Raw genomic sequence first — 18,392 nt, forward strand, 5'->3', positions numbered from 1 at the left:
GATCTACGATAATGGAATGAACTGAGGCGATCCATTAGAGAAAGAGAAACCTTGGCTACTATTTACATTACATTCACTGAAGAATTGCAGAGCAAACAACACTCCGACATTATTCTCCCAATGATGCTCCCCTCCTCAACCTCAATGTTCCTGCTCTCCCGGTTCCAAAGATGCAGGGCGAAGCTCCGTCTACGAATGGAATCGTGCTTCTTCGCAATCCACTTCCAATGCTTCCCATTTCTGGGCGCCTGAAACAGCGTCGATATCTTATGCCAACCCACCGGATAGAATGCCGCCGGCGGCAATACTCTGAATTCAAAGCCAGGCCTCTCGGCGACCCTGGCGACGACCCTCGAAACAAGGTAAGGTCCGTTGTGACCCCACTTGCTCCCATTGAAGGTCCGCGCGAACTCCTCTATGAATTTATAAAGAAGTGGATGCTCCTCATCGAATGCCATCACGGCGTTGTTCAGCCGGCTCCAGTTACCGGTCTCGGCGTTGACGGACTGGGCTCCAATGGCATTCCTCAGACCATGGAAGCTTCTCAGAACTATGACGTCGGCGTCGATGTAAACTCCTCCATACTTGTACAAGATTGCAAGCCGGAGCAAGTTGGATAGATTCTGGCCAAGGGGGACATTCCCGGGATTGACTTCCCCTTTCAAGAGCCGATGGAACCATGGCTCGGCAGGCGTGTTCTTGAAGAGGTAGGGGAAGTCCGGCGACATGGCCGCCAACCGGAAGCCCCTCTCGGAGAAAGGTCTCAATAGCTGCTCGCCGCTCGGCGAGTCCATGGCGTTGGAAACAATGAGCAAGCAGGCGTTTTCATGGGACTTGAACAAGCTCTCGACCGCGAACAACTCCCTGGGGCGAAAAACTTCCGAGGAGGAGATCCAGGTCATGAAAAAACGAGGCGTGCAAGGAGAATCCAGGGGATTAGAGCGAGACCCGTGAAGGAACTCGGCAGCTCGCGCGGAGAACCGACGCGACCGAGCACTGGGGTGAAGGAAGCTGGGAAAAAGCTTGCTCCTTTCCGACCCCGCGGGCTTCCTGGAAGGCAGAGAGGGGTTCGGCTGGGTATGGGGATGATGTCCATCGCCGGAACCCGGCGAAAGGTGAGAACTTTGGAGGGATGCGGCGAAAGAAGGGGTCTTTGGGCTGGGGTCGCGAAGAGGAGCGAAAGCAGGGTGGTTGGCGCGGCAGAGGAGGCCGAGGCCGAGGCCGCTGCAGGCGAGGAAGTAGATGAGGAGGGGGAGGGCGACGATGGAGGTCGGGAGGATGAGAACAAGGTAAGAAAGCGGCTGCGTTGGCCTCAGCATCGGGGAGAAGAAGGCCAGCCGCGGCCAATGACGGTTGTTAAGTCTCTTCGCTGTCGCTGAGAAAAAAATCCTTCTTTTGACAAGAAACGACCAAAGAAGGGAGATTCTTGAAGAGCGAAAACAGGGAGATTCCAAGGCTTTTTCCTCTTTTTTTTTTGGGTGATAAGATTCAGAGGCTCGCTGATGGCATAGATAGAAGGAAACAATTTATTTGCAGAAAAATCTTTCCAATAAGGAAGAGAAAAATCGAGAGAGAGAGAGAGAGAGAGAGAGAGAGAGAGTAGGTTATTTTGTTATTTTAGTGAAGCATAAAATCCGATAAAAAGGAATTAGATTAATAAATTCCGACGACTAGGTTCCACCACAGAGTTTATTTGATAAAAAGAAATAGGATTTTAAAAAAGTGACCATCCAATGACTAGGGAAGGAGAGTGGGAGACTAAGAATGTACACATAATGGTTTTTCCTATATTTATGAAATTCGATTACTAAGTTTTGGTTGGTGCATGGCATCTTGTGATGGATCAAATAGCGAACCTCTTTTTGTTTTAAGCCACTTGGAGATGGAATGGATGATCAAGATTACATTTGCAATAAATTTCCTCGTATATGTACTTAATCTTGGTAATGGATGCTCTTTTTGTTTTTAATAATATTTTATTTGAGGTTATTTTTCTAGTATTAACAATCTCAAATCTTTCGAAACTAGAACTTAAATTGACAAGAAGAACTGTGATAATATGATAATAGACAGTGATTCATAAAGACTTTTTAGGAGATTTTTTTTTTTTAGTCATATAGTGTTAGCATGCATCATCACATGGGTTAAAAAAAATTTATACCTCTCCCAAGTGGAAAAGTTGTCAACTCGTTGAGATAAGATATTTTGCCAATTTTATATAATTTCTTAAAAATAGAAAATTAGTTTGCAAGAAAGTAATAATATGAACAAAATATATCCTTAGTGAATAACAAGCAAGTACATTTGGACGACTCTAAAATATTGATTATTTCTGTACTTATCTCATAAAAAAGATAAATGAATGTATCTTCCTCATGAAATTTACCATATAATGCATCTCACTGCCTCATTTTTGTATAAATACTTTATTTATCTAATTTATAATTGGCATGCTTTAAAATGCTATGGGTGATGCTTTGGCTACTAATAAAATTTATTCTTAAAGATTACTTTTATCGTTAAACATTATGTTAACCGTCAACTGCAATGCATATAATGTCAATGCCCTCTCTTATATTTGGCATGACTTAACAAGTTTAAAAATAGATGGATAATTTTAATAATTATGAGTATCTGAAATCTAAGTACAAAACACTTCTAATACCTCATTGTTGGGTTTTCTTTTTAAAAAGTGTCATTATTGGGCATCCCAACGTGCATTTGTTTATTTAGGTATTTTTACAAATTTAAATTCAAGATAGTTATAATCACAGCATGCTATCTACATGGAATGTATAAAAATTAATTACACCATATCCATTAGGTTTTCCTTTGGTGCTCCTTCAATCACTAGAACATATATACTATTTTCTCTTAATATGGACCATTATTAATGAATTAAAAGGCCACTGTCCTATAGATGGTAGCTAGTTTCAATTTCAAGTAACAATGGCAAGCACAATTTGGGAAAAAGTTACAATTTATTTTATTCATGTAGGTATTTTTCTCCTCTATGCATGGATGGATTTTTTTATATATATAACATCTTTATATAATTTACTTGCAGAAATCATTATTGTATCCAGCCTAGTTTGAATTTTATAGGGAATTTATCTTGCGTCAATTCCTAAGTAAAAAAATCTTGTAAAGTTATAATTCGATCATAGAAAAATGGTAACATAATAGGCACATATGGTTGAATACATCATGTAAAACTTTTTATGAATGATTTAGATCTACTATTTTCTTTTGCTTCCGAGAACTGAATAGAAGAAGTTTAGCTAAAATCAAGGTAAGGGCGAGATAGAACCAATTATGAGTAACTAAAATCCATTAACTCTATCAACTCAACTAATTAACACCTTCTATTTTTATATAATGATATGCAAGCATGAGTAAAAATGGTACATATAAATTAACAAAAATTGATTTTAAGGACAATGCTAATAAGTAATGTCACATCAGCACAGATATTGATGCAACTAGCTAAAAGATATTTACATTACCATGGACCATGAAAAGAAAAATTTTCACATATATTAAGGGTTTCCTAGGAATAAAGTAAGAAAGATCTATCAAACTCATTAAGATCTTGAATTATTGTGAAAGCAGGCACTAGTACCAAATCTCCGGCAACTTCTATTCATTAAATTTTTTGGCACCCTCAATGTCATGCGTCTTAAGTTACTTTTGTTTAAGGGAATTATTCATGGTTTTCTAACTCTTGGTCTTTTTTTTCCTTTTTTCAGCTAAAATGCAGAAAAACTATGAGCTATTCTTCTTCTTTATAGAAACATGAAACTAATTCCTTCCTCTCTATGTCCCACCTTTGATTGGATAATGAATCATGATCTACTCATTCCAATGGATTAACATCCATGACTTCAATATCAATCAGGATAAACCAATTTACAAATATTGCACCCAATGAATGAACAGTTTGAGGTGGTGCCCACAGCATGAAACCAATATTTTGACTAATTAAGTAATAATCCTCTTAACCACTACCTTCTCACTGTGCTTAGCGTAAAAGAAAAATAACAAACATTTGTTCTAAATAAATTAACCTATTTGTTACGTGTCGCATGTTGAACTTCGAGATATTTAGGAGGGACTTACAATTGCCATTAAGCTGCTTAACCCATTCGGAGTGCTCATCGAGGTAGATTCAACCATGCTATTATTCCTGGATCAATGGACCAAAGTTGGGTTATCATTCTACCAATTCATAATTGTTGGACCTTTTGGTCAATTACTCCTTCTTCAGAGGAGGCAAAGACTGGCTTATCAGAAAAGGGATTGAGAGCTTCATAAGAAGTCTTCAATATCCCTTTTTTTTGCTGTTATAAATGTTTAATCTATATGGATGTACTTTCTTAAAAAAACATTAATAAAATTGTTGAGGTGCTGCAACCTCCTTTTTTTTTTTAAAAAAATAGTCGGAACTCCATCCTATCTAAAATAAAATTCTTCAATCAATAAACAACAATTTAAACAGAAAAAAAAAACTTTTTTTGTTCCTTAATATCTAATAATGATTGTCATAATCTCTTCCTAAATAAACAAAGCCTAGGATTGATGCATGAAACGTGAGCTCAGAAAGCGAACATCGGATTTTTTTTTTTTTTTTTATCTTTTATTCGACAAGAATATATATATATATATATATATATATATATATATATATATATATATATATATATATATATATATATATATATATATATATATATATATATAGTCGGAGGAAGGATTGGTTTTCCTTTCATTTTTCAATATTTTTATTATGATAAACTTAATAATATTTAATATTGGATGGAACGTTTTTAAGTGACAGTTGGTGAGTGAAATTAACGTGAGGGGGGATCGGACGAATGCACTCGTTTGGCGCGCGCTACCTACCAAGGTGGTGCGGTAGATGTTGCGTATTACGTGCATGCCTTTTCTCAAGTTATAAAGTCCTTCAATTAAAGAATGTAACGCAAAAGTCAAAAATTGAAAGTTAAAATTAAATATGACTACCAAATTGTTCGTGAGCTAACTCACCGTCAAATTTATCTCAAACTACCTTGGCATACTTTTATATATGTAGAGAGAGTGTGTGAGTTCTGAATTTGGCTACACTCAGGTAGATCTCCATTCAGATTCGATTAGATCTACATAGAATTATGGAGGTCCTAAATTTATGATCCGAGCAATCGAATGTAATCTACTATCTTTAAATTATTTACATATCAAAAATTATATGATTTGGAGACCTTTAGCATATGAATCAAGTAACATACATACATACATACATACATACATACATCTCTCTCTCTCTCTCTCTCTCTATATATATATATATATATAATTTAGTGTTATTTAAACTATCTATTTTTAGATCACTTGATGCATATATATATATATATATATATATATATATATATATATATATATATATAATTTGGTGTTATTTAGACTATCTATTTTTAAATCACTTGATGCATAGGCTAGGCATCTCTAAATCACATAATTTTTGGTACATAAGCAATGTATAAGTAGTAGATCACATCTAACGACTCAGATCATTGATGTTGGACCTTCATTATTTAATCCAGATCTAATGGGGTTTGAGTGGAGATCTAGTTGAGTGTAGCCTAATCTAGCTATACATATAATTTTAGTTACTATTATTTATCTAACTAATTTATTTTTATAATTATTTATTGTATAATTAAAACTCCCAACTAATTTTGAATTTTCACTAAATTTTTTAAATAACTTGTTCATAAATAGCTTGAGCTTCGCTTGAAATTAAGCGAGTCTAGCAAGCCGCTAACTTGGTTTGTGTCAGGCTTGTTTACACCCTTGGTTACGAGGATTTGCTTGATATGATGCCGGCCATGCCTACTTTTTCAGTCATAAGTGTCGCATTATGTGCCACTTCTTCTAGGTTGAATGAATGCGATTATTGAAAAATAAATACAGCATTACAGGCAATTATCTATATATTTTTTATGAGCTATGTCAGGGGGCTTCTATTATGTATATAGGAGCTATTCTTTTCTATGTGGCAAAAGATGATTGGTACAAATTATAGAAATTGTTTCCAAACCAGTTGGCTATCAAATTGCCAAATCAACGAGCGTAGGCTCGATGAAACTAGATTTGGATCATTTTCCAATCTTGAATTGGACTCGAAAGGGCTCGTCTTCCAACTATGATGGTTCGTGACTGGCACGACAGCCATGAGTGGATGGAGCCAACTAATCCATTTAGAATTTATTCCCGGCACCATTTGGCGGTGCACCATGCCAAATCACCTTGTCTCGTTTTTATGGACCATAGAAAGTCATGAGAGCACGATGAATAGAGCCCATAGAAATGAGACGAGATGATTGATGTGGTGCACCGCCATGTGGTGTAGGGTATGTTTTCTCCTAATCTGTTGCCTCGTGTTGTGGTGAGCTCAATCCAAGCATGGCGATCATGCCAATCATGGATGGCCATAGTTGAAGACATGCCCTCTCCAGGACAGGGAGGATTCCTACTGGAATGGAGTTTTGCTATGCACACTACAAGCACCCTCTATCAGTTTTATATTTATGGGGCAATGCTATAATGCCAGTTATATTTTCAAAATTCTTTTGCACTGGTGGCGGGCCACATTGCATGAAAGGATAAGGTACTTGGGCAAATTATCCATGGCATCAGATTCTCTGTAAGACTGTAACCATGAGTTTCACCCATATCCTCCTATCTCGCGTGTCATTCTAGCAATCAAGGAAAGGATTTCTCCACCAAGAAAAAAAAGGAAATAGTCTTGTTAATAGGATTATTATCCCTGTAGCATTCCTTTCCCTTAAAATACTACCTGAAAGGACCTTGCTTTAGAAAATGTTCATCTCAGTCTTTCTGCTTTTACTTTTTCTTTCCTTTTTGTAAGCAATCCTTTCTTAAAAAAATTCAGGAAAGAGAGCAGAACCTAGTATTTGTCGTTATACATTAAAGAAATTTTCATTACAAAAATAAATGAAGCGAAGGGGGGAAAAGACCCTGAACAAATGAAATGGATTATGCTCATCCATCAGATGTTCTTTGTTCTTGTTCTGGTCATGAGAAATGCAATGAACTCCTATATACTAATTGGACATGGAAATACTTTATTATATGCTTTCATGAAAGAAAAGGTATTATCCTTCCATAGAACTCTTTCTTAAGGATATGCCCAACTTCAGCTCAATTCGAAGTAGAAAAATGCATTAAACTTGGCAGTAGTAAAATTTAGCTAAGGAGTATTCCGTCATCTATCTCATGCCATTATTGTAGATCAAGACTTGAGAGTCATAATTGATTAATACTATAATATTACCATAGCAGTGATTGTCACTGCATCTGGTAGTCTTGCATTAACCTCTTGCTTGCATGAAATCACATCATGAAGAGAAAATGTCTCCTATGTAACAGTGGACATACTCTTGTGCACTGCTCCAAGCCTTTGTTCATCTGTTATCTAGTTCTATTTTGTTTTCTCTTCTCCCCTAGCTTTGTGTCGCATCTCAAACCCATGAAGGGAAACTGGCAATCCAGATATATGTCCATACTGCGAGCAGAAGCAATCTGAAGTTGTGGTCTAAACTTATCTGGTTTCATGAGGGTCGCAAAACCACTGTCTGAAATCACAAAGGATGAGCCAGGACTACTCCAAAGTAGAGTTCTATAATTTTTCATGCTGGGTATGGATTAGAGTTTAGAAACATCTATCCAAAACCTATCTGACAAAGGTTGAGTTATCAAAAAGTACAAAACCAGATATCATACAATCATGCATACGACTCGAGTATATGATACAAAGCAGGCAGCATCTGACACACGATTAGGTGGCAAGAACAGCGTCCTCGACAACCCTCACTATCACATACATTTTTCCTTCTCATTTGTACATCTCAAGCACAAAATGACATATATACCTCCTAACCTAGTTTTTCCACACAAAAGTGCATGGAAGTTCAAAGCTCATAAGCTGGGAACCTTGATTCAGAGGGTCTGACCATGTCCAGGAAGAGATGTGCCATACCAGCCTGCCCTTCAAACAGTGAATATGGGCGGTCGCCACTGTGCATTAGACCATCTGCAATCAGCTTGTTAGCTTTGTCCAACAGAAAGCAAGCAAATGCTTTAGCCCGATATAAGTACTCCATGTTGCCAGTTAGCCTGTACAGCGAGAGGAACACATAAGTGTTCCCACTTATACCATGACAAATTCCCACTCTCTTTAGCAGGCCTCGGTTCCATACCACCTCGGCAGCCTCTGCAGTTGCCTGCAGAAATTGCTCTTCTTGGAAGACCTGAACATAATACTATGTTCACAGTTAAAAGTCTGGATCAAGTGATGCATGAAATGATAAACAAACAATTGTGATGGCAGCATGATCACCTGAGCAGCCTTGGTGAGAGTGAGAGAAACACCTGGGGCACCGTGACACCAATGCACTAAGCGGTCGTTATTGGAGCCCTCACTCGAGGGGTAGTTCCCACTAGAAAAGCGATTTTGAATCATGTACCGGAGGGTACCTTTAATGTCTTCCTTCTCATCTGGTTTTAAATCCATGTCCATCAGGACATGCATAATCCCTGCCAGTCCATGAGCAGCACCCCAATATTTCTTGTCATGCCACTCATACATGAGAGGGCAGCTGCCTCTGTTGGATAGTCTTTTTCCATCCATAATGATTTTCTTTGCTAGTGCACCCTATATAGGTTTAGTTATTAAACAATTAATAAATTTTAGCTTAAAAAGCCATTTGATGGAGACGACCACATAGACAAAACAGAGAGCACTCACCATGTGGGTTGAGGGGATTGTCCCTTCACCTATGTGTTTATTCAAGAAAGCACAAGCCCATAAGTATCCAACTCGTCCATACAAAAGCTCATTTGGAACTTTACCAGGCATCCTAATCTGTTTAGAAAAAGAAAGGTACTAATTAAAACCACCAAACACGATTGTATGCATCACCTTAATGAAAATTTAATCACACTGGAAAGCACTCCATGAAATGAAATTAGGATAAAATAAGAAAGAAAACTCCAGCAAGCCATTTAATTCTCTGGAGAGTATTTTTTCTGAACAAAGATTTCTCTGGAGAGTTTTGATTGTTTCTTGTTGCTAATATCTGTTCTCTTGTGAAAGATTGCAGAAATTGCTTGGTTTATGGAAACAAGAACATACCCTAAAAGGATTTCTCCCCGATTTTCCCATTTTTGGAGAAAGGGAGGAAAACCACCCAGTATTACAACTAACTAGATCCAATTACTTGGGGATGCACCAGCCAAGACCTCAAATAGGACTCTGCTCGTTAGGTAAAGGGGGTTGACCACTGGGATAATGCCGAGTTTATGAATTAGCTATCAGTTTGGCATGCAGGCATGCTACATTATTATGGACGTAGAATGCTGATTTCCAGAAAGGTGTCCTTGTTCTTTGAGAATATTCAACAGAAAAATAGAAGTCAAAAAGCTTAAAAGTGTGACCTCAACTATGGGTATGACAAATAAGAGCACAAGAACCTACTTGGCTGGTGCAATGGAAGTTGGCATTGGGTACTTTGTTACAATCAAAGCTATGCTCTATAGAAGCTTGCGATGGGCTTTTTATCTATCTTAGCAACTAATTCAGGTCAAAGTTGCATCACCTACCCACCAGCTGGCACTCCACATATGCAAGGCTTATCACATGATCAGGTACAATGCCTACCACGATATGTAATTAAGTTTAAATGGATATCCCTTCATCCACAATGCCAACCCCATATAGATAGAATAAGGACTTATTCCTTGGCATTATTTAGACTTGATTACAATTTAATATTAAATATCAGGGAACAATGAGTCAGCTGCCTCTTCAGAACAGAAGCTGAATATACTTGCTTCAGTCATGCAATATTCAATTAAGGCCGGCTTCAGGTCTTAAACTTCTTATTTCATGATATTGTCTGATTTGGTCCTCATGGCAGTCCAAAACTCATAGTAGTCCAAGTATTAGAAAGTCTTTTATTCCATGATATTATCCGATATGGCCCTTATGAAAGTCCAAAACCGGTAGTAGTACAAGTGTTAGAAACTTAATAAAAATTTTAATATTTCTGACAAGGTTTGCCGTATCGGTACCGGTAGGCATACCGGTCGCCTACCGGACCGGCATGGTTCTAGTTCGGACCGGTTTAAACCGATACCGAATCGGAACACTCTTCCCTGGAAGAAGAGAAGAATGAGAGAGCAAGCGGGGGAGGGAGGGAGGGAGGCCCGCGGAGGGCTGAGGGGGGGGGGGGGGGGCGGAGGGCGAAGCCGTGACCGCGTCCGCGTCCTCTATTTCGAAATTTTGAGAATTTTTAAGTGAAGTCGGTAAATCGGTTGCCGACTTTACTTAAAAATCTCCAAATTTAAAGTCGGCAACCAATTTGCCGACTTCACTTACAAATCTCTAAATTTCGAAGCAGAGGATGCGGCCTCAGCCTCCGCCACGCCCCCGTGGGCTCCCCGGCTCCCCCCCGGCCCCCGCTGGCCCGTTGCGGACGGAGGGCCGGCAGAGGCCTCTCCTCCCTCCCTCTCTTCCCCCCTCTCTCTCTCCTCTTCATCTTCCCCGGCTCCGGCTAGGTTCGGCCCGTACAGGTTTTCACTGCTCCAGCGTACCAATTACAGGTCGGACCGGTCCGAACAGGTCGGTACGGGCCGGTTCGTCAAACCATGACTTCTGACATGGATTGTCGAACCGACCTAAACTGGGCGATTCGGCCTATATCAAACTATACTGAACCTGGCCTAGAATGGTTCAGCCTCTCGATTCAGTTGAGCCCTCATTTAATTAAAAACCCTCCCCCAACACCTCTGTTTGGCTTCAAAAACCCTCCCGAGGGTTTCGAAGTTTTGCTTATCCGCTCTTTCGCTCGTTAGAGGGTTTTGCGCTTATCTTGCCCTAGCCGATCACCAACATCACTCCCAGGTAAGTTCCCCCATCTCCCCCCCTCCTCTCTCTCTCTCTCCCTCCCTCTCTCACTCTCTCCCCTTCCCTCCCTCCCTCTTGAATGGTTCGGGTTAGAGTTTCCCTCCCCCCCTCTCTATCCATCTCTCTCTCCCTCCTGCGTCCATGGCAGCCCTACTCCCCACATTTCGGCACCCCCTCTCTCAATCTCCCCTTATGTAATTTGTGACTAGGATGGACAGACATATGGATGGATGGTGTTATGAATGACTCAATATATATTACTAGTTATCAACCTATAATATGTATTACTATTTTAGGTCTGTCATGCTATTAGCATATTGGAGAAGTGTAAAAAAGTTTTGAAAGAGAGTGTTGAATTAGTCTAACTGAATAATGTCTATATAGGTTGATTTTGTTGGAGGGTCCTATTTAACATTTTTCTATAACCTAACTCAACTTGATTGAACTTGGTTTGATGGTTGGTTAAACTACTTTCAAGTGTGTTGTATCAGGGAGAACTTTATTAACCCGATTTTCTTAGGCTTATGTCAAGTTCTGATTATGACTCATTCCAGGTCATGCCTCTAGGCAATTGTTTAAGCTACTTTCAAGTGGGCTGGGTCAGAGTGAATTTTATAAACCAGATTTTCCACAGTTTATGTCAAATTCTGATTATGACCCATTCCAGATCATGCCTCTAGGCAATTGTTTAAGCTACTTTCAAGTGGGCTAGGTTAGTGAACTTTATGAACCAAATTTTATGCCAAGTTTCAATTATGACTCATTCTAGGTCATGCCTCTAGGCAATCCTTGCAGGTTAGATTTATGCATAAGCTCAAGCTCAAACTCACCACTGGTAAACATCCAATGATTCCACATGGATATTTCATTCCTCGTGAAAGAATTTAATGCCACTAGTAAAATGAGTTTGAAAAGAAAACAATATAAGTATTCCCCACAAATCATGACTATTTCTTGAAATATCCTCCAAATCCTTCATTGCCTCATTGTCTTCCTCTTGATTTCTAAAACTTCCTAGCTATCCATTGTGGACCACTGTTGGAGTGAAGATCTACAACAATTTGTAAGCTGATCACATGCTTTTACTTTGGCACCCCTAACTTAACACTTCCCCCCCTTTCCCTCTTTCTTGGCATGAATAAATCTCTGCTATAGATCTTTGGTCCGTGAAAGAAGGGGTAGTGTGGGCTTCCCCTCTTTAAGGTTTCAGATTAGCTACCTAGTTTAGGCAGCTAGGAACTTAACTATGGATAAGACAAAGGGTAAGGCCTAGGTTAATGGTAGCAAAGAGCCCAATCGTACACCACACTACCCCTCTCATGAGGAGGTCCCAGGTAGACAATGGTTTCGTAACTCATCCTAGGGTTTACGCATGCTCGTAAAACAAAAAGAATGAGAGAAAGGGGAGAGGGAGATTGGGGAGGGGGGGTTGGCACTCAAGACTCCTTGATAACTCCTTCTGTAAGGGTTGCTAGTGGAGGGCCAGGGTTAAGGTTTCATGGAAGGTAGAAGAGGAGAAGGATGATAAAAGAGGATGGGACTAGCATCTTGGAGAGACTCCAAGGTGGTAGGGCTTGCTAGGATTTTCCAATTCTAGCCTAATATCTAATAGGATTTTGCTCATGGATTTCTCTATGCATATTTTATGAAGTTTTGGAAGAGATGAGGGGTGTTTATAAAGGAGGGTGAGGGATCCTAAGGCTAAGATTGAATAAAGAGAGAAGTTGCCATAAATCTAATGACTAGGATAATGGTATTAAATGGTTTTCTCCTATTGGACTTCATGAATCAAGAGTTGAGATGGTTGGAGGGTGGGTTGTTGTGTTTCTGTAGGAATTAATGCTAGGTTTTTGTAGAGAGAAGATGATGGTTAGGACAAAGGCTTGTAGGATCTGACATAAAGAAAAGATTTGAGGTGGCATGGTCCTATAGAGGAGGTAGATGGCTATGATTGAGAGAGAGAGTGCTGCATTGAGTAGCTAGGATTAATGGTAGAGAGAAGTGTTAAGATTAGGAGAGAGAACTTACGATAGGGAAAGGTGCTAGATGGAAGGATAGGATTGGGTCTTCCCACCTTCTCTTGGATTGATGATGTGGAGGAAAATGGAGGGTTGAGATTTCGTAGGCTGGGGAGAAAGAGATCTAATAGTAGAGGCTAACTGAGGCAAAGATGTTAATTTGGATAGATTTATGGGGAGACTTAACAACTAATTAATCCTCTAGAGAGGGTATAGGGGTCTAACAAGAAACATCGAAGGCAAGCAAATGCATGCCATGGGATTACCATCAAGAATGGATAGGATTTGTTATGGGGCATACAATAAGTTTGTCATACAATGGGACTATAATGTTGTGTTGGAAGGATAGCTTTGGGAGGAGTTTCTGAGAAATGACACATGGTAAGGGGAGAGCGAACGAGGAATCAAGTTCATTAGAGGGAATATTTGAAGCAGCATGATAGGAGGGTGCCACTTGGCAAATGGTCCGCCAGAGGAAGAGGGATGCAGGTTAAGATGGGGATGGTTTTATTACAGTGCTGCCCTCCATGAGTGTGCAAAGATTCCTTTCAAGGTGCAATTATGATGAGAAGTTAGGTTGCAGGGTGAGAGTACCAAGGGATTTAAGGTTTATTCATGACATATTGGCTTGGTACAATCCTAAATTGGATCTAAGAAAAGCTCAATTTAGAATGCAAATGGAAGAATCTAGGCTTAATAGGTGCATGTGCCATGTCCCCTAGATGGGGTTAATTGCGCTTGGTTGTGGTTAGGGTGAATAGGATTAGGTTAGAATAAGTAGGACAAGGTCAGATAGGGTCAAATTAGGTTCAATCAGATGCTATCAAATGCAATCAAGCTTGATCGGATGCAATCAGGTGCAACAGGCAGGGTAGAGGTTAACCTGAGGATGAGAGCATTAGGTCAAATCAAGTGGCTAAGGTAGGGATCAGATATGATTGGGTTTGATCAAATATGATTAGGCATGATCAAATGCAATCAAGTTTGATCAACTTGGTTGGATTGGGTTAGAGTGGGTGAGATTAGTGGAATTACATTAGTTTGGGGATAGATCGACTAGGAAAAAGTTTAGAGTGGATGTGACTAGATTAGATTGCGACTGGATTGGGCTAGATCAGCTAGAAGAGGTTAGTGTGCATGAGATTACATTAAATTAGTTGGATTGGGGCTGGATTAGGATGGATCGGCTAGGTAGGTTAAAACGAAGGATGGTTTGTGATAGGTTAAGTTTCGAGTTATGATCTAATGCAACCAAGCAAGGAGGTAATCCCTCAACAACTGGGGGTGTCGATAGGTAGAAATAAGAATCTACTATTTCTAAGAAAGTAAACAGTTTTAAATCACACATCAAGAAATCAAGACATATTTTCCCCATTTCTTTCTTTTTTTTGGACACAAAATAAGGGTTAGGCAGGTAAAGCATACTAGGTCCAATCAAGTCATCCAGCAAGTGTTTGATGGGTTGGGGTCAGTCATGCTTCTTGGATTAATGAATTTACATGTTTTGATGAGAATGGTTAAATTGAGCCAATTTTTTAAAAGGTTTGATCAGTAGTGCTCGCCTTTGGGCAAGCTTGGTTGGCTTTCATGTTTACGACTATTTAAACATTAGTTAGTTCCAACCTAAGCCAACACCTAATCTCAATGAGACATTCTCTATAGCATTTCAAGAAGATCGTCAGCAGTCATAATTTACAATGACTCATCTAATGCGTTAATGTGCATTACACCCTACTATATCTTGGTATAGGCACATCACAAAAGGAAACCTTCATAGAATAATTTCCAAACACTATTTTTGATCATTTGCATGAAGATATTGTCTAGCTATACATAATCTTTGTTTTTTATATATTATAGCACAGGGTGTTGAATTTATTACCAATGGAAGTCCTAAATATGAGGTTAAGCTCTCTCTCCAATCAGGATGGATTGATGCACATTAGTTGCAGCATGAGAATAAGGAACAGTTTTATAAGCCTGTATCACTATATTAAAAGGTAGCTACCATAGTCAGGCAGTTTCCTGTCTGCTTCTCTCTGGTGCCAGTCACTTGGCAGCCTAAGCAGGTCAGACTATGTCTTTCAACAGGTTGGGTATCAGATGAGAAATGTTGAGATATTTAGCATGTAAATGACCAGATTACAATCATTACTGTCTTCTCCATTAAAATCCAAGCAGGTTATCATTTACGATTATAAGTTTCACTAATGATCTGCATTCAACAAATATCCTTTGGCTATTGAACGCATGCCTGTATCAAAAAAGTGTAAATATTTACTAGTCACATGTCAGGTCACACTAAATAGGTTCTCAAACAAACGGAAATGAGTGTATTTAATTAACATTTTGCTTTCTTCAATTTATTCTAATTTATTTTGAACTTTCTGGTTTTTTTATATATATTTGCAAGGTTAGTTTTTTCAATATGTTTAGCTTAGAAATTCACATAAGCTCCCATCCTTTGCCTCAGCATTACAGGAACACCTGGCCGTCCAAATGCAGCAATTACCATAAACAAATTGTTTGACATGGTTCTTCTTTGCATTTTGGAGGCATAAATTGGATATAGGACAATTGGAGGAATAACCTGCTTATATTGCCATCTCTAAGACATTTTTCTGTCTAGTCTCTACAGCCTTCTAAATCCTCAATCTTGCTTCATTTCATGAGGTTTTAGAAATGAGAGTTCACTTCTAGCATCTCAATCATTCTTCATGTGCATATAACACTGAAAAATTACCAATAGATTTGTTTTCATGACTTCTCAAACTTCAATTGGTAGATCAGTCTGGTCTCAAGGTAGGCTACTTCTGCTTGCAGTAAACTAAAAATTAGCACACAAGCCAAGTCTTACCTCTCTAAAAGAGCTCAAATAGTGGTTGAGCAGCGCCTCATCTCCGGCGTGCTTCGCCACCACCGCACCAAGAGCGCACACACCCGCCCTCCCGCATATAAACGTCACATGCCTGCTCCAATCCCAATTCACATGCCGACAGATCAAGCAACCATAATCCAACAACACTAAACACAAAAAAAAGGGCCTAAACTCTTACGGATCACCCTGGGAGCCAACGTCGCAAGCCCTGATGATCTCACTACAGAGGCTGAGATCGCCTCGATTGTTGGTGACTTGGTAAGCCTTGAACAGCAAGAACGCAGTCCCGAGCGCACCTGTATAAAGCGTGAAATCCTTCGCACGCCGTCCAAACCGCACCCAAGTCTCCTTCACGACCTGAAACAAGCAAAAGCACAAACAGAAGGTGCGCAAGAAATTGCTGTGACCACGCGAGCCCCCAACCCCATCCCAACCAGACCAAGGAATGGTTGAGAGCAAGAAGAAAATATGACCTTCTCCTTGAGATCGAGAGCAGCTCGCAAGAGTTTGTCGGCGGTTTTGGGGTAGGAAAGGTAGAGGAGGCTGTGGAGAGAGGAGGGAGCGAGGATGCCCTCCTTTTCCTCCACGAAAGCCGGCATCTCGTTATGGAAGAAGCGATCCGCCATCTTTCTCCGCTGCAATAGCTTGCCCCGCCCGTTATCCGCTTGCTCGGTGGTGGCTGAAATGATCTAGAAGTAATGTTGTAAAGTCGCTGGATGGGATGCAGACACCGGCTGTGTGAATACGCTACACCTGGAACTGTCTCTAAAGTCGCTGGAATCTAAGATAGCAAACAGTGATCAGATTGATGATGAAGAAAGAAAATTTTTGGTTCAATTCTCCACCTTAATGATAGAAAAAAGGATTGATCAAATTTTATTGAGTTTGACTCATAGTGATCACTTATCAAAGAAGGATTTTGATTTCATAAAAAGTATCTAATAAATTATAAGTTCAATAGATTCTATTTGGCAGAAAATCAGATATTTCTTGCTCATTATCAGACAATCACTTATTCAGGAACTACAACTTTGCTAGCATCCTACCGCCGAAATTTCTTTGTAGTTCAAATTCTACTAAAGATGAACTCTAACTCTATCAGCAAAAAGATTAGCCTAATTCTAGTGTATGAAGCTTAGTGGCCATTAATGATCCCAACTTGTTGAAGTTCTATAAGGTTGATTCTTTGAGTAATAGCCCTAGAGCTACAGCTTGATGATAGATTTTAGGTACAAAACTAATTTCATGCTGATCCTCTAGGTTTAATATGGCTAGAGTATTAAGCATTGAAGGTGTTGGCTCACCCTTTGCTCCGAAATATCTAGGCGATAGTGAGGGATGGTGGGGCCTTTCAGGCCAAGCATGTATTCCGTGAAGCTAATAGAGTTGTGAATTGGATGGCTGCTTATGTAGTTAGTCACTTCGGTAGTTTCTTATAAGCTGGTGATGGAGAGTTGCCCCTGGCACTCTGAGGTATTTTGTTTTTTGATTTTATTTAGTTCATCCGTACTCGTTAGATATGATCCACCCGTCTTTGCAAGCAAAAAAATAAAAAATAAAAAATAAAAAAATAAATGGTGCTGGCTCACCAAACGTAACAAGCTTGTGAGATTTAAGACAAGTTTATCGAGTGACTTGAGATTTAATCCCACCAGCATCATAATTTGGGTGATTACGAGCATTCGAGAAGAGCTGCCCATCTATCCTTCAGACCATTGCCTCTATTAAGCAAAGAGAAAGAAAAAAAATATTAGTTTCTATTACACAGTCGGGTGCAATGCATGTTTCATTAATACTACTAAACAAATAAATATAATTTATTTTTAAATTAATTAAACTATATAAAAGCAGCTTAGTTTTCTCGATTTTTCGATTACAAAAACAAATCGTATTTTTTTCAAAAGCATGTTAGATTTCTATAGAAAAAGTGACTTCATAAACTTCTAAAAAAAACCTTAGCATATATACAGATGCAAAAAACATTGAAGGGAGGAGAGAGGGATATACTTTTGAGCCAACCGACAACAATGATATATTATGAACTAGGAAAAAGTTAGCTATAACTTAATTATTTTTAGATCTTCTAAAATTTATATTTTATTTAAACTATCCTAAAAATTAAAATATTTAATAGCCACTTGCATCTGCATATACATTACAACTCGTTTGTTTATATTAATATAGATTTTTTCTATTCTAAAGTTACAACTAGGGTCAAAAATGTATAGCATATGAATATACCTATATCCATATTTATATCTATTTGCCAAATATAAATATGAATATGGATATCAATCGGATGCTAAAAATCTTTACCCATGCCAGTACATAGTTCTCTCAAAATTTTCTTATTATTTTTTAGAAGAAAGAAATATAAGTTCAAAAAGTAATAAAAATATAATAGCATTCATTTAGATCCTATGTAGCATCGCTGTAGGTAGTAAAGCTTTTTGTGTATAGAGTGTTGGCTAAAAAAAGCTTTCACTAGTAATTAAAAATTGTTCTCTAT

General features: G+C 38.9%; 2 protein-coding genes across 2 annotated transcripts; both read right to left on the bottom strand.

The window, feature by feature from the left end:
* On the bottom strand, nt 1-1,337 carry LOC103721120 (uncharacterized). Its single transcript, XM_017846180.5, has one exon. The coding sequence runs from the start codon at nt 1,317-1,319 to the stop codon at nt 63-65; it is 1,257 nt and encodes a 418-aa protein (XP_017701669.4). The 5' UTR covers nt 1,320-1,337; the 3' UTR covers nt 1-62.
* A 6,435-nt stretch (nt 1,338-7,772) lies between these two features.
* Nucleotides 7,773-16,569, bottom strand: LOC103721116 (lanC-like protein GCL2). Its single transcript, XM_008811178.6, has 6 exons — nt 16,357-16,569; nt 16,062-16,240; nt 15,863-15,974; nt 8,828-8,944; nt 8,420-8,734; nt 7,773-8,330 (listed from the first exon to the last, which is right to left on the bottom strand). The coding sequence occupies exons 1-6, from the start codon at nt 16,507-16,509 to the stop codon at nt 7,992-7,994; spliced, it is 1,215 nt and encodes a 404-aa protein (XP_008809400.3). The 5' UTR covers nt 16,510-16,569; the 3' UTR covers nt 7,773-7,991.
* Nucleotides 16,570-18,392: the final 1,823 nt, after the last annotated feature.

The sequence above is a fragment of the Phoenix dactylifera genome, chromosome 3 (assembly GCF_051530095.1).
Source record: "Phoenix dactylifera cultivar Ajwa chromosome 3, Ajwa_hap1_PhDact_Kaust_v1.1, whole genome shotgun sequence".
Classification (NCBI taxonomy): domain Eukaryota; kingdom Viridiplantae; phylum Streptophyta; class Magnoliopsida; order Arecales; family Arecaceae; genus Phoenix; species Phoenix dactylifera.